This window comes from Boleophthalmus pectinirostris, unplaced genomic scaffold (genome assembly GCF_026225935.1).
Source record: "Boleophthalmus pectinirostris isolate CB_2022bp ecotype Guang Dong unplaced genomic scaffold, ASM2622593v1 HiC_scaffold_2, whole genome shotgun sequence".
Classification (NCBI taxonomy): domain Eukaryota; kingdom Metazoa; phylum Chordata; class Actinopteri; order Gobiiformes; family Gobiidae; genus Boleophthalmus; species Boleophthalmus pectinirostris.
In genome coordinates this window covers 8,549,867-8,566,399 of record NW_026571152.1, presented here as the reverse complement: position 1 = coordinate 8,566,399, position 16,533 = coordinate 8,549,867, and the positions used below count along the sequence as shown (strand labels likewise).

The window sequence follows — 16,533 nt, the reverse complement described above, 5'->3', positions numbered from 1 at the left end:
AACAAATTACAGGATTTTATTTTATTTTTTTTCATTTTGGTTGTATTTATTGCACTGAAAAATGACTTGTCCTTACTCTGAGCAGGCTTGCATCTCCACAAATCTGAACTCTTACTTGTTCTGGAGGAGGGCTTGTCTCCATGGAGATGTGTTTCAACTTCCTATCTCCATGGAATTATGCAGGTGACGTGCCAGCTCCAGAAAGTTACATACTGTGTCTTTAACATTCAAACTTTCTTACTCACAAAATGGAATTAGTTTTGGCCACTCATTTCTTGATTCAAAAATGTATCGCAAATTTGGTAACTATTGCATTTTGGTTTTGAAGGGTTGCAGATAATCCAAGCATTACTTTACTGTTTTCAGATGGCAGTGTAAGGTCAGTTAGTCCATCTAACAAACAATAGAAATCATGGTCATGGTCACTGCAGTACAGGCTCTAAGAATGTACAAACTCCTCCCATCAGTCTGTGTGTGAACTGTGCTCCTGAAGTAGTCTATTTATTATACAAATAAAGTTATTCAAAAGTCTGATTGTGATGTCCTGTTTGCTTTTTTTTTTAAGTTCATTTCTCTGCCTTGTGTCCTCTCACATCAGCTAATGCAACGGTAGTATGGAAAAGACTATACAAGTTTTCTTAAAGGAACAATTATGCTGTTTTCTAATCTGTTATGTTATTTCCTCATCACAAACAGACATTCACACATTTAAAATCACATCACTCTAAATATGCAGGGTTTGTGTGTTAAACTTGTGTGAATGCAAGAAATTTAATGTAAAGACTAGGATGATTTGGATGATTTGAGAACTGGAATTGCCAATCTCTACTGAACAAAAGTTAAAAGATAGCTGCTAACTTAAACTACCACTACATGATATTACTAGACAGAGCCTTTGGAGCTTTGGAGATGTAATAATAAAACTAATAATAATAAAGGGTTACTTAAGAATCCATTTTGCTTAATACAGAACCGTCAAATATAAAAAATGTGTTAAATAAAATGTAGTATTGTACTGTAATTAGTCACACCTGCTATAAAAAAACACAAAAATACAAAACAATATCTTTATTTTAACAAATCAACAAATATAATTTCATTACTTTCATTAATATCCTTTGGTAATCTGGAGTGGTTATATCAGCTTTAAAGCATCATAGACATTATATATATTACAAAATGCCTGGAATGTTTGATTGATCCTTTGTGCGCTACAAATACAGAATTGGAAAATGAAAGATAGAAAGAAGGCCTTTTAGTTCACAGATAAGACAATTGCATAGACACCTTGAACACCTTCCCTACAACTAAGCACATCTAATATTGTCGATTGTCGTCATTTCCTTCTCAAAAGCAGACCTGGAGTTGTGTTTTGTTTCATTCACACATTTGAGTAATCTTTTATTATTAGTTTGTTTACATGTCCAAAGTTCAAAATGCTCTGTTCCAACTTGTGACCTTCCACCTCATTTTCAAGTTAACAGTTAAATTTTACCATTAGTAAAGATTGGAAATTCCAGGAGTGAAATAATTCAAACGATTGGAGCACTTCCTGTATTACCACATGACATCACAAGGTGGAACAAAGTGTTTTCAGTTTGTGAGAATAACTCAGCCTAAATACACAAGGCTTGTGCATTAAACATGTGTAAATGGAACAAAACACAACTCCAGGTCTATTTGTGATGAGGAAACAACATTAGGACATCATAAAATAGTGTAATATTAGCTGTTACTCATAACAACTACACCATAAATAACTATTGCAATTATTATCATTATTTTACATTTTTAGGCACTTTTTGGTCTGTTTTGGTCTTGTTTAGCCCCTCACTTTCAACCTACATAGAGAAATTATAAAAATAAAACGTAAATTACTTCACTAAACTTACTGTTTGAAAAAGTACACTGAAAAACAAACTCATAATTCCCATAATAAATAGTTATAAAATGTCATGTTTAGTCATACTGAGCAGCTCTAGTACACGTTATAGCACTTCTCAATATTAAATAAGGCAAATCTCAAGTCTAAGTGTAAAGTTTTTCTTGCAAAATGAAATGCTCAAATATCACACACAAAACATAAGAACCTTCTCATTAAAGGTGCATTGTGTCACTTTTCTGGTAGCTTTTCTCCATGAAGATGTTACTGCTTTGTCTGGAATGTTTCACAGTATGGCATTAAACCTTTCCATCCTCACAAAGACCAAACCAGACCAAGTTACAGGTCTGATCTGTGTCAGAATGCCCGTTTTCCCAGATGTTTTTGAGCAGTAAAACCATCTGTAATTGAATAAATGTAAGGCAGAGCTGTTTAATGTCACACGGTGGAACATTCCAGGCAGAGCAATCACATACCCATAGAAACAAGCAGGTGAGGGACCCCATAGCGCACCTTTAAATGTAATTTCTTCACCACAAAATGATTCTTCACATTAGCCTTTACTTGTATCTAAAAAAAAGTGATAATACTGTCTATAATGAAAGATGTGATTGAAATTGTTTCACTACTAAGTTAATACCATTTAAAGGTTCTATATTACACAAAACTGAAAACAAAAAAAATGTAAAGTGTTAAAATGTTGTTACCTCTGCCACCACTCCATAGTGTCAGTATTATTTCATTTCATTTACATTAATTTAATTACATCACAGTAATTTAATTCCTTTAATTAGACTTATATTCTAATTTGGGTGCACACATTTTAGTTAATATAAGTTTGAATTATTTACTTACACTTGTTCATTTTGGGTTTTTTGTTTTTTTGAGTGCTGGATGGAGGACCCTTGGGAGAAACCATGAATGACTCAACAAAGGTGCATTAAGGTCACTTTATTATCACTTATTACTTTCTGTATTATAATTATTTGCCTTCTTGTTACTTTGATTAAGTTAGTAGTTTTAGTTAATTATTTAGTGTAATTCTCTTGTGTTCAGTTTTAGTTGACCCTCATGTATTTAAACACCCCTGTTCTTTGTCTGGTTGGGTTTGTTTTGTTCTGTTCAGTTTGATTTAAGTTCCCCCAGTTGGGCCCGGCTTTTTTTTGTTCATGATTTGCTTAATTTGAGCCTTTGTTAAATTATCTCCATTTTTGACTTTATTAAATTTAAAATTATTTTTATACCTTGTCTCTGACTTTTTGTTTGGTCCACTACACTCCTGAAAAACACAGCTGGAGTTGTATTTTGTTTCATTCACACATTTCTGAGAAATTCTTTATTATCAGTCCGTCTACATCTCCAAAACTCAAAATGCTCTGTTCCACCTTGTGATGAGATGCAGTGTTAGTTTTCATGTTAATGCTTCTTTTTACATTTTGTTCAGTAGAGATAAACAATTCCAGGGCTGTAAATTATTCAAATGATTCTAGTGAAGGAGAAATCGCGAGGTGGAACATAGTGTTTTCAGTTTGAGAGAAGAACTCTTTAATATGCAGAGTTTGAGTGTTAAACATGTGTGAATGAAACAAAACACAACTCCAGTCTGTTTGTGATGAGGAAACAACATTATAGCATAGATCAGAAAACAGTGCAATATGGGCAATTTAAATTAAACTTGTATAAAGCAGAAAAAGTGGAATACTTTTGAAACTAAATGAGATGCTGGCGTGTTATGGAGTGTGATCATGTGAGCTCCGTCTGTCTGGTCTGTGGCAGTAGCAGAGCGAAGAATCCTCCGGTCAGTAGGAGTCCAGACACCAGCAGCACGGGGACCGCACAGTGTGAGTCCACCAGACGCCCAAAACGACATTACCCATAATCGCCCCTATTCTGCCCACTCCAGTGAAAAAGCCCAGAGCAGACGACCTGGAGCAGACAAAAGCGGGTCAGAATCAATGTATACAGTGAAATTATTATCATTATTTCAATTTCATGAGCATGACTTGGAGAAAACAAGGCAAGTTTGTAATTCTTAGTATATTCTTGTATATAGACAAGTTATGTTTTGTATTATTATATTTCTACATTTGATTTTTACTTGTACACATACATTTGTATACTTAAGCCTTATTTGACACCAGCCTCTTGTTATTTTTGCTACAAATTTTAATGTATTATTACCATGTATATTTACCATGTACATTTTATCCCTTGTGGATAAATTTTGTCTAAGTCTATTCAAAGTGCTTTATAGAACGAAGAAAGATGCATTGAAAAATTAAATACAAACAAAAACATAAATAAGCAGATAAAACACAGAAAAAAAATACATCTGTATATCTGCTGCTCTTGTCCAGATAAAATAAATTGAAACAGTCAAACTAGGAAGAACAAAGATTTTATATCTTAAAAGTCTTCAATAAAAAAAAATACTAGGCACTTTGAATAGACTAGAGCATTGCATGGCATGGTGTGATCTAGTTGTTTAGTACACTGTTAACATGTTTAGGGCTTTTTAAATGGATCTTACTATATTAACCATTTTGTTTCTTAATCTCCTCGTGTATGAAAGGTAATGCATTTTAAATGCTGGTAAATTTCTCAATATGAACTGTTTTAATCTAAAAAATGTTTTTATTCTGAATTTCAGTTGCTCCATTTGCTCATTGTGTTTTACTCTGTTTCAAAATTCAAATGGAAAAACTCACCTTTTAAATATTCAATGTAAATATTTTCAAGGCCTCAAACACAACAGTAAAAATTCAGAGGGTAAAATTCCATTCCATGTTCAATTCACAGCTCTAAATTCACCTCTGCATAACCTCAAAATTAATAATCTCTGTTAAAAGAACTGCAAATAATGACATTTGTAGCAGCCATGGAATTGAATGATTCACTGGTTCAGAATTTGTTTTGTATCAGATGAGCTGATGTCAGATGCCCTTGGTGTTGTGAATGTGAAGTGACTTTTCATTTGAAGTAATGAAGAGAAGAGTGCTACAGCGTGTACCTGAGGTGAGTAGGGTAGAGCTCTGTGCCCACCACGTCCAGAGCGTTCCAGGAGATGACAGACACTCCACTGAACACACAGGACAGCAGCAGAGTGTGAGCTTTGGTCTGCACCAGGAAGATCAGGAACACACTGAGAGAAGACAGCATCAGGCTGAAGGCTGCAGAGAGACATGTGGATTTAATGAAACGCTTTCACAGGGAGATAAGCTAAATGCCAAACAATAACACATTTAAGGCAAAGAAATTATATAGTGCACTTTCAAAAGGAACTTTTACTGAAAATTGATGCTAATGCTGATTTATTGTTATTACAAAACAATAAACATTGCCAGGTTGTTCATTATAATTTTTGTTGTTTTGTTTCTCAAGACAATTATCCAATCAGAAAGCAGAATGAGCCTTACATGACTGTCTCATTTGAGTAACCAGTTTTAATGCTAAAATCCAGTTGGGTTTAACCTAAAATGTCTCTCTGATCTGAATGGTCACTACCTAAACTCCAGCACCTGCACCAGTTATGAATCAGTAGTGCAGCCTCTGCAGCTCAGGGAGGGAATTCTAGAGGTTCTGAGCTTTCACATGAGGCCTGTCCATAAACTGAGAATGAGACAAATTTGTGTCCTCAATCTGCAGGTTAAGGCTCTAACATCACAAGTTCAGTTGTGACTGTAAAACCATTTTTAAAAACAGCAAGAGCACAGGCTACACACAGTGCCGTTTATCAACTTCATTTCAGTTTGTTTGGGTTCTTTATGTGGTATAGGGAATTTTTTTCTGGTCCTTGTGGGGATAAAAAATGAAAAGAAGATGACTAAAATAACATGAAAAAGTAAGGTTCTAAAAACTGGACTGTGCTCTTGTCTCTTCATTTTTCATTAACATAAATCTTATACTCACACAGAAGAGCCTTTCCTCCCATGCTGTCCATCATCAGGATGGTGAAGATGTTTCCAGGCAGATTCGACGCAGCGATGAAGAAGCCCTCCATGTAAACTGAGACAAAGGACAAATATTTGATCAGTTTTAGGACGAGACACAAAGCCCATAAGTAATCAACCAGAAAGCAGCAGTTACAGACAGAGGGATGATAGTTTCTCAAAATTAAGTGAACTGAAGCCAGAGTCCCCATGCTCACTTTATGTCCTTGTATATACAGTATATGGAGTTAATGATTAATGGTGCACTATCCAACTGTTCTGTTGAAGGGTCCACTAATTGCTTGTCTCCATAGAAATCAATCAATATAACTTGATTTATCCTCACAACCCACTATTGTAATTTTAACATAATAACCCCATCTAAGAGTGAAAGCAGTATTCTCCTGTCAGTCACGCACCTGCCGTCTTCACTGGGTAACAGCTCTCATTGTGAAGTGAGTACGTCTTGGATACATTGGCACAAGGAGAGCCTCCATCCTCCACTCTTTTAAACAGCTCCGGAAACCACATCCACAAGCCATAGAATCTACAAAAGAAATATTTTGACATAAAAATTTAGTAAATTGTCTGATCTTAAGGCTGGGTAAAAATGTATCATGATTTGTATCTTGTATTGACTTTTCATTCCATTTAACTCTTCCATATTAAAGGCAAAACTGACATGCTGTCATGCTCAAAAACATACCTGGAGTTGTGTTTGGTTTCATTCACACATGTTTGAGTAACGTTGCCTTACAAGTCTACATCTCCCAAGCTCAAAATGCTCTCTTCCACCTTGTGATGTCATGTAGGTGTAGTAGGAGTTGAAAAACACAGCGAAATAGTTCCTTTATTTCCACAAGACATCACAGAATATTTTCCATTTGAGAAAAAACTCAGGTCAAATATGCAGGAATTGAGTGTTAAATGTATGAAAACAAAACACAACTAAAGGTATGTTTATGATGAGGAAACAGCATTATAACAGATCAGAAAATAAGGTAATATGGGCACTTTAAACTATAGGGATACTAAAATGTTCAGCTCTATCATGTGAACCAAACCTAATTATGGCAATTCATGAGGAATGTTCTAAAATGTACCACTAACTGTCTTGGTTGAGGCTGAAGCATCGCACAAAACATGAATAGACTGTAAAATTTAACTCAGAAATGCAGAAATATTGTCTTGTAAACTTGAAGACTTGTGATCACCATAAATGTATCCATGTGTGAAATTCTTCAGTTGCTCTTCTGCAATCTGGAGCTAAAGATAAAAAAGCTCAACCTCTTTATCTTATGTCCCATTGTGGCTCCAATGAATCAGCTCGTCACATATTCAACAGAGAAGTGACAAAAGAATAACACATGCACAAAGTTAAAAGGTGCATGGTGTAACTTTTCTGGTGGAGGGCCCGTCAAATGCTTGTTTTTTTCATGGAGATGTTATTGCTTTGTCTGGAAGGTTACACAGTATCGCATTAAACCTTTCTATCTTTATGGAGACCAAACCAGAGCAAGTTAAAGGTCAGATCTGTGGAGAGATGACCCCATTCACAGTCAGAATGTCTGTTTTCCTAGGTATTTTTGAGATATAAAATCACCTGTAATTGAATAAATGTAAAGTAGAGCTATTTAATGTCACACTGTGGAACATTCCAGACAGAGCAGTGACATATCCATAGAAACAAGCAGGTGACGAACCCCCAACCAAAAAGTGGGGTTTGGTTACAGTGCACCTTTAAGTCAAAAATGAAATATAACAAAATGTATAGAAAAGTGTGATATATTTATTTCAACTCATCATTCACTTATGTTTTATATTACACAAAATGGATTCTTGTGAGTTTTAAGACTTGTTATAATGTTGTAAGAAAGTGAGACAAAGCCTGCACACTTACTCCCAAACTGCTTTTACTGAATGACAACGGATCTTTGTCAGGTTTTGACCTAACGAAGATCCACTGATCGAAATGTTGTCATTCATTAAAAGCAGTTTGGGAGTTAAGTGTTCAGGCTTTGTCTCACTTTCTATGTTCAATGTTATAATGTTGTAACCTCAACAAAAACCTGGTGGAGCAGAGTTGTTTCAGTCTGAGATATGAACACATATGGGCCCTTAAATACTGGTTTATCTGTCTGGTCTGTGGTCTGATATATTTTCTATTCCATATTTTAGTGCATTATTTTATCAACATGAACCTACCCCCTACCCTAGCAACTTATATTTTAGATGTTCTTTATCATGGGCAAGTCTTTCTTTGGTACTGTACATGTGTGTCTCTTGATGCTGTGTCTAATAAACAAATATTTAATACATTTAATTTAATAAAATACAGAACATAAGCGGGCATAAAAGTTGACACAGGGGCAGAGATCTCACCCAAAGGAGATGCAGTAGAAGACGATGAGTAAAGCTGTGCTCCGGGTCCTTAACACACCTTTAAACATCTCTCTGACAGGAGACAGAGCCTAAAACAAAGACACAAATCATTGCAATTAGAAGAATAAAATACAAACTAAATATGAATGAAAAGAGAGATAGTTGGAATCCAAACAGCTCTTCATACTGGAGGGATTGTGGAGATAATCAGGCTCACCAAACTTTACTACACATATTCTACATTACATTTTGGAGAAATAATTGGACAACAACAATTGGTCAAATAATCGGTGTCACTGTTCCTCAAAATGTGACGACACTTTACATGGGGGATATATCTAATTTACCAAACAATGTCAGATAGTTATTCAGCATTCTCTGCCTGTGCTAAAAAGGCAGTTACACCTAAATGACTTTAATCAGAGCCACTGTTGCTAGAGGTCTGGTTAAAATCAATTGAAGAAACGTATTACACAAGATGGGGGAAATGGTCTAAATATCGTAACAACATTGAGTTGGTGGTTTGCTCTGCTCTATATATACACAACTGTGCACCATTCCAGAGTGATTTTTTTTCATGGAAATGGGTGTTAAATTTCTTGCCAACTGTACTTGTTTTTGTTCTATTCTTCTGCAAAATTTACAATAAAAATTAACTGACAAAAAAGAAGAGATAGTGTTAGCTATGTGCATTTATTACAAAAACATCCACACGTTTCGACTACAAAGAGTATGGCAAATGCAGCACTGGTGAACAGGCAGCTCTTTAAATGAATCGTGAGTGTGAGTCACATCAGAAAAAGCTTTTTCTGACTCACATTCATTGTTACTCGATGTTTCATTACAGTGGCAGGTGATTTGTTGTGGATTTGTTTTGTCGTTTTTGCCATGGCATGTTCAGTTATGTCACATGACCTTAATTAAAATCACATGACTCACAACACATCTAAAGAGCTGCCTGTTCACTTGTGCTGTATTTGCCCTGAAAAAGACACCATGGCTGCGTTTCAATTCTCTTTCCTCGCTTCCTTCTCCTTGATCCTCCATTTTTCAGGTGTCAGTCAAAAGTGTCATATTAAGTGGTGTCCCAAAGAAAACCACGGAATGAAGGAGTAAACATGACGGAAGCTTCTTTATTGGTCTCAGTTTGTATCCTCTCTCCTCCCTGTGTCTCCTCTGTGGGTGGGTCTTCCTCACCCATTTCCTGCAGAACTGAGGAGAGGAATCAAGAAGAGGAAAGAGAAACGAGACCCTTGTAGTCGAAACATGTCCACATGACATGATGTGCTTCGGAAATCTCTCTTTGTATTTATTACATTCCTGGCCTCATTCTTTTCACAAACCAGTATCAAGTATCAACTTCTTATTTTTCCAAAGTTTTCAAGAAAATGCGTACCTTTTTGTAAACATCGATGAGTTGTTCTTTCTGTAAAGTTGTTGTGTTACTGTCATTTCTTGTAGTAACGCTTAAGGCAAATTCCTTTTGAAGAAAAGTACAAAAACAAACTTAAAATGAAAACACATTTAACTCTTTTCTTTAATTTTCAAGTATTCAGTAGCAACTGAGACAGTTACAATATCTTCTAAATAAAACTTGTGCATCCAAACTTAGTGTAGGTTTAATGCCATACTGTGGAACATTTTAATCAAAGCATTAACATCTCCATATAGACAAGCATGTGGCAGAAAAGTTACAAATTGTACCTTAAAATAAAACTAATTGCACAATGTAACTCTTGTATGATATTCTAAGGTATTTAACTGTACCTTTCTCTTTCCTTTACCCCATGTGTTCAACTTAAACATCAGCTGAAAGACACAAGCTGCCTCCTTCTCCTGTCCAGTCTGGAAGAAAAAAATAAAGAAATGAAAGACAACATAACAACATAATATAAATCTCTTGTCCATTGTTTATTATTGAAATAGGGGCAGGTAAAATGTAGCCCGATTCATGGGATTCGTTCGCTCGACAGTAGGCGGGTACTTTTTTTATTTAACCAATCGCTGCTATTTGGTCGTGACATATGTAATGCGCCAAATCCCGTAGGAAGAAGGACAATAATGTCTTTCCTCTTGATAAAATTTACTAAACATTCTCTTTGTTCCAGCTTTAAATCCTCGATCTCGGGAATCGTTGCCAACACAGAATGTATGACTTTGTCTACATCCATCTCGACCGCTTTGTCTACTGTTGTGCTGTAGCACAAACAGGACCCAGATAGGCACTTGAGTTTGACGTCATGGCTTCACAGCTTTTTGCTCATTGGCTGGTGTGTGGTCTGCAACTTCCAGGGTTCTTGCAAACCGTCTAGTGTATTCTGATTCCTGACCTAGTCACTAGAGAGAAATGAAATTGAGAGGAGGCACTAAGTAGCGCCAGCCTGGCTAGGTAAAATGTGCTGTGGGCTACAAATTCAACCATTTGTAGTGGTCTAAATTTATTCCTCACATGCCTTATGCATTCAGAGCATCCTGATTATTCACTATGATGAGTTTGTGCTTTTCAACTTTCAGAGACCAGAGTGGAGATTTGCAACGACGGTAAAGCTAACAGCTAGTATGCTAAGGTGCACTTCCTAATTTTCTAACAATAAAATGCTCCATAATTAGATGCAGATGGTACGCAGCTGTAGTGAATATCTGATATTTTTGTAAACAATATTCCTCTATAATTTCTATTTATATATCATTTCTATAACTGACTTTGGTAAATTATACTGATACTATGCAGCTGATGTCATCAACATTCTCTGGGGGTGTGAAGCTAACCGAAAGCACTACTCTGTCTGAAGCTCTGTTATTCAACAGAGCTGACTTGGTTGGAACTACAGGTGATATGACTCCTGTGCTTAAAAATGTCTCTCACATAAAATTACAGTCCCAAGCTAATTAGTATTAGCAGTTTTTCAGTTCTCAGCTTTTTGTTGAAAGTCAAACACCTAAACAGGACTATGAACGTTCGTATTGATCACAGTCCCCAGAAAATAAGGTGTTTAAAGCCATTTTGTATTTTAATTTGAGTTTTTTCAGTGTTGGCTAATGTGTGCATTCCACTGATCGAAATACATGTAGAACACCCCAGCGTTATGTCACTGCAAACTGTGCAAAGTATCAATACTCAGAAAACAAAGTCATTGATTTCTCCTCAGTTACCTCCATGAGAAACTTGGGGCTTTCGGGCATCAGGATTTTGAAGAGCAGAGCTGAGCTGAGGCTGGGGACAGAGCAGAGCACCACGAACAGTCTCCAGCTCTCGAAATGAGCCCAATTTCGAGGAATCACCAACCAGGCCAGACCTAAACACAAAAAGGAGGAAGACGTTTTAGATATTTAGAGTCGATGTGTGTCACAAAACTGTCACTCACTCACACACACTTACATCTTACATTAAGAAATATTCTCCTCCCCTATAACATTTTTTTCTGTGCAGAATTCGTTTAAATATTATTAATGCTTCCTGTCACTGGATGTTTCTCAATAAAAACGCAAGTAAATTGAGCTAAAAAGCAGGTTATCTTCAATGTACAGGATACAAAACATTGCAAAAAGGAAAAGTTGTTATAGAATTTTTTGGATCATGAGACATTAAGTCATTTTAAGTGTTAATCTAGGTTTAAACACATCAATTCTTTTAAAAGTATTAATCTATGTTTAATCATTGTACAATATAAGATTACCAAAATTGCTTTGTGCTTTGTTCAAAACTGTATGTAACCACAAAAACATCAGCTGAGCTGCTGATGCACCAGCCGACCCAGTTAAGATAACATTATAGAAAATCAACTAATGATTGTAAATAAAATTGGGCTGACACGGGATAAATTGGGCTAAGAAGAGATTGTATGTACACTATGATATGACGTATGTAATCGGATGCATTGTCAGCTGTAGTCCATTAGTCAGAGATAACTGTAAAACATGTCGTATAATCATGTCAAGGTTATTGTGTGATGCTTAACAATAAAAGTGCTGTGGGGAGAAGAGAGCTCGAGTTAGGGAGGCAGGTAGTTCTCTTCTACTCCTTGCGCAAGTAAAATGAACCACTGTGTCTCTGGATTGTTCTTTAATGATTGAGTCTGGGGTAAATTCCCTGACAAAAGTAGTTCAATAGATTGATATACAGATTAGATAAACTCGTATAATCATTTGCTGTTTTGGCTACAGTTTGGTTACAGTTTTTGGGTAGATGTCTGCTACCTGCCTATCTCAAAGGAGATACCATGTCAATAGAGGGACCCTTCTCAATTTAAATATTTTTTTAGCAATAAAAGCATCAGTAATAATACATTTGAGGAAGATAGATAATTTAATACCACACTATGAAACATTCCCCCATGCATCTCTAAATTGTACAGAATGTCTAAAAGTAGATCAAAACTAATATGTCCTGTCTTGAGCCAGAGCTTTATGTGTTTAGTGCTTTGTACCTGCTGCCAGTATATTTCCACCCATCCAAAAAGTGGCCAGAGCGCTGATCATTGCCCCTCGCCTCAAACGAGGCATAAACTCAGAGAAGTATGAGAAAATAACAGGAATCGAACCACCAACCCTGCAGAGACAAACACACAAACAAGATTTTAATATTCAACATTTGTGGCTGGGCTCAAAACTCGATTTTTATTGAATTTCCCACTTTCCCAGACTCAGATCTCCACAGGCGCCATGATGTATTTATACACCAGTTGTTTTGCTCTGCACAAATGGTTATTTGGGGTCAGAAAAACGGTGCAACCAAACAAAAGTGACTGTGCCATTCAATACTTGATTTAAAGTGCAACTAAACAATAAATACACTTTTGTATATGGTATTTTGTAGTGTCTACCATTCTTTTAACCAGTTTTAGTGCAAATTAGGCATAACTGAAACTCTGTGTCTAATTCTAAAACTCTAGTGGCTACTGCACTTTCAAGTACTACGCAACACCACACAGGACTGCCCTTATTACAGCCATGTATTTCTGATGCCAAACACCTGGCTGCATTGGCAGAGTTTGAATATTTCTAGACATTAAAGTGGGCTTTGCTTTCATAGATATTTAAATGGTAAGATGTTTGTTGAAATAAGTTTACTAAGCCCAAATAATGCACAGCATATGTGTTTTCATTATAATTTTACACTCACCCAATTCCACTGATGAACCGCAGCAAAAGGAAAAGCCAGAAGCCTGGAGCTACACTGGCCAGTGCCCCGAACACACCGTTCACACTGAGGGACACCACCAGGACCCTACAGCGCCCCCTCTGGTCCGCCAGGTAGCCCCACATGTAGCCTCCCACCATCATCCCTACCAAGCAGAAAATAGCTTTATGGTCAGTTACATCAGAGCACTCAGTTATCCATGCCCTGCCCAATATTGAGTATACATTCGTTGATAGTCTTAAAACTACCTGTTTATATTCAGAATACACATTTTTGTTGTTTATGGTACTTATTTGCTATTGCGACCAAATTGTGAAAGCAATTGGATTAAGATTATTCATCTTGCAGCCCTAGTATGTATTAATATTGATGTACATGTATGGATGCATACATGGAGAATGGACAAAGATAGTCCTATGAATAAAACAAAAAAAGTTTCTGTATATTTTTTCCGAAATAATTTTGCCCAGTTGTATACTGAATATCCAAAGACATTCTTACCCAGGAAGATGCTGGCAGTGAGGATGCCCATGTCTGAGGACGAGAGGTTCAGGTCGCAGCGGGCAGTCGGTAGCAGAAAAGACACACACAAGATCTCTACGGCATCACTGGCATTGGCCCAACCGCACACCACCAACAGCAACCAGTGGAACACCCCAAAACCTGCAGGAACAAACGTGGAATGGACTTAAAGGCCCTGTACCCCACGTATTTGAGCTAAATTTGTCTTGACCCAGCACAGATATATAGTAAAATTATATATATTTATACATCTAGCAGCTCTTGATGTAATTATAAAGGATTTTCAGGAAGACCTCATTAGCATGCTAGTTGTTGTTATGAACTTTACCTTCACAAAAAACTGCTCGCTGTTCTCTGTGAGTTGTTAAAAGCACTTATAAACTCATTGTGGTGAATAAGAAGGATAGTTGGAATGCATGGGGTAAGTGAGGAATAACTACTGCATATTGTTTAAAAAAGGCTAGAAATATATGCCTTTAACTTGTCTGTGGCACTACACAACTTTTCTGAGAGAGGGTCACCTAGCCACTGTGTCCATGGAGATCTCATTGTTGTGCCTGTAATGTTCCACAATACGTAAACTTAACTACCTCAGTGCAGACAAGCAGGTGGTGCCACATGGCCAAGTTACATGTCAAGTCTCTGGAGAGGCAGCCCCACTCACAGTCTCACATGAAAGTCTCACATTTTGTGTTATTCATGTTTAAAAAATATTTAAGAGTGGGATATGGCTGGTCATACACAAAAGGTATGCTTCATTTTTATATTATGTTCATGTTTTAGCAAAGTCATTATGATTACACTATGTAATGTTTGCATAAGAGATAAGCACACTGTAATACTAGTTTGTGCGCTAAAAATGTGTGAATTACCATGTTGCAGACATATTATTCAAAATTTCCTCTAAACTTTGGGGTGTATTGTACTGTATTTCAATACCTGCTTCTTCCACTGCTTCCTCAAAAGTACATTGTTTCTCGGCATGCTCATCTTCTTTGTTTATTGTTCTGTCAAAAATAGCATCACCTGGAAACAAAAATCAAAAATGAAGCAGTTAAATCGTTCATTACTAAAGAAGCATTGTGTAACTTTTCTGTTGGAGTGCTTGTTTCCATGGTTATTTTTTAATGGCTTTTTCCCCCTAGCATAAGCAAGCTTCCTAGCAAAAGTTTAAGAAGTAGTAGTTAGTTAGTATAGTCTAAAAACTAGTAGAGTAGTAGTAGCAGTAGTAGCATTTGTCAAAATATGTATGTATGTTTGTTTTGTTTTTTAACATTTCATCAATAACTTTAAAATATTTGATCTGCAGCTTTCAGATTAAGTGCCATAATTAATTTGCTTTATAGTGGTAGCAGTTGTATTAGAATAGTAGTAGTAGAAGCTAGTAGTATTGCCTGATAGACAAGTCAAACAACACAAGTTACAGAATTACATAGTTTGCTCAAAATATAAATATTTTGAGGCTACTAAGTAGTGAATAGTATTGATTATCACGTTAAAAAAACCAACTTTTTGCATGCTAGTAGTACTAGTAGTAGTAGTAGTAGTAGTAACTTTAACAGTACCATAATGAGAGTCCAGATAAGGACTAGTTCAAAAAGGACATAGTACTTCTTTATATATTATACAAATAAAAAGGGTTTATTATTGTCTGCTTTTTAAAGCTTTTCATCTAAAACTGTAAAATAAAGTGCCATAATTCATCTGATATACAGTAATACAGTAGTAGTAGTAGTAGTAGTAGTAGTAGTAGTAGTAGTAGTAGTAGTAGTAGTAGTAGCAGTAGCAGTTGCAGCAGCTGTTGTTGTTGTTATTGTTGTTGTTGTTGTGATAACTTGCCATCATCCGAGTCCACGTTGGTCTCCAGGCGAGCATTAGTAAGCAGCGGTTCTTTAGCTTCGGCATCTCTAACAAAAATGTGACGAGACATTCCAAGAAGTGTATAAAAATCAAGCGAAGACTGGCCTCTAAAATGAAGCAATAATCTTTTTTTATTTCCTCACTTGCTCAGCTGACTGTCCCCATGACTGCCTGAAGCTTGGAAACTCCACATCTTTGGCATTTCGCTCGGGGGCGGGTCTAATGCACGACGTCACTCACCTGAAAAATAAATAAAAATAAATAAAAAATAGATATCATTAATAAATAGAACATTTAGTAGATCATATATTACGGTTAATTGAATTCATTTTAAGATTTCTACTGTATACGAGGAAAAACGTGACAAATCGGATATTTCTGATGCATCTACAAAAAATTACATTGAAAAACAAACTCAAACTCTCTGTCATCTTAATCTTAACCTTATAATTTAAAAACTGCTCTTTATTCTAACCTTAACCACTTCGAAAATCACTCCTAAATATAAATATACATGAAAAAAATCTGCATAATGACTCCAAAACCACGCGTACGCGCTTACTCGGTCGAAATGCCTAGAATTTGGAGAGCTAATGCTAACCCCGAAGCTAGCTACCTGACAGCAGCCAGCCAGCCAGGGAGGACCAGGAAGTAAAAAGCAGAGAGAGGCGGTTTTGCACGTCCTGCTCGCCGTCTTCCTGGCTCTGTTTTGGGGCTTTTCAAATCAGAAACCAGCCTATAACATCATCCGTGCACTTTAGCAATTAGCTTCACATTGCTGAAGCAAATCCAAAGACGGAACGCGCGCCTAGCTGTGT

The 16,533-nt window shown here is 36.4% G+C and overlaps 1 protein-coding gene across 1 annotated transcript; it reads right to left on the bottom strand.

Moving 5' to 3' along the window:
• Positions 1–1,053: 1,053 nt before the first annotated feature.
• Positions 1,054–16,452, bottom strand: sv2 (synaptic vesicle glycoprotein 2). Its single transcript, XM_055155830.1, is given in 16 exon segments — positions 1,054–3,747; positions 3,750–3,808; positions 4,893–5,052; positions 5,792–5,887; positions 6,231–6,358; positions 8,194–8,282; positions 9,590–9,673; positions 9,961–10,038; positions 11,347–11,489; positions 12,621–12,742; positions 13,316–13,478; positions 13,835–13,996; positions 14,795–14,881; positions 15,695–15,762; positions 15,859–15,955; positions 16,317–16,452. Coding segments are annotated over 15 exon segments (1,620 nt in total). The 5' UTR covers positions 15,918–15,955; positions 16,317–16,452; the 3' UTR covers positions 1,054–3,625.
• Positions 16,453–16,533: the final 81 nt, after the last annotated feature.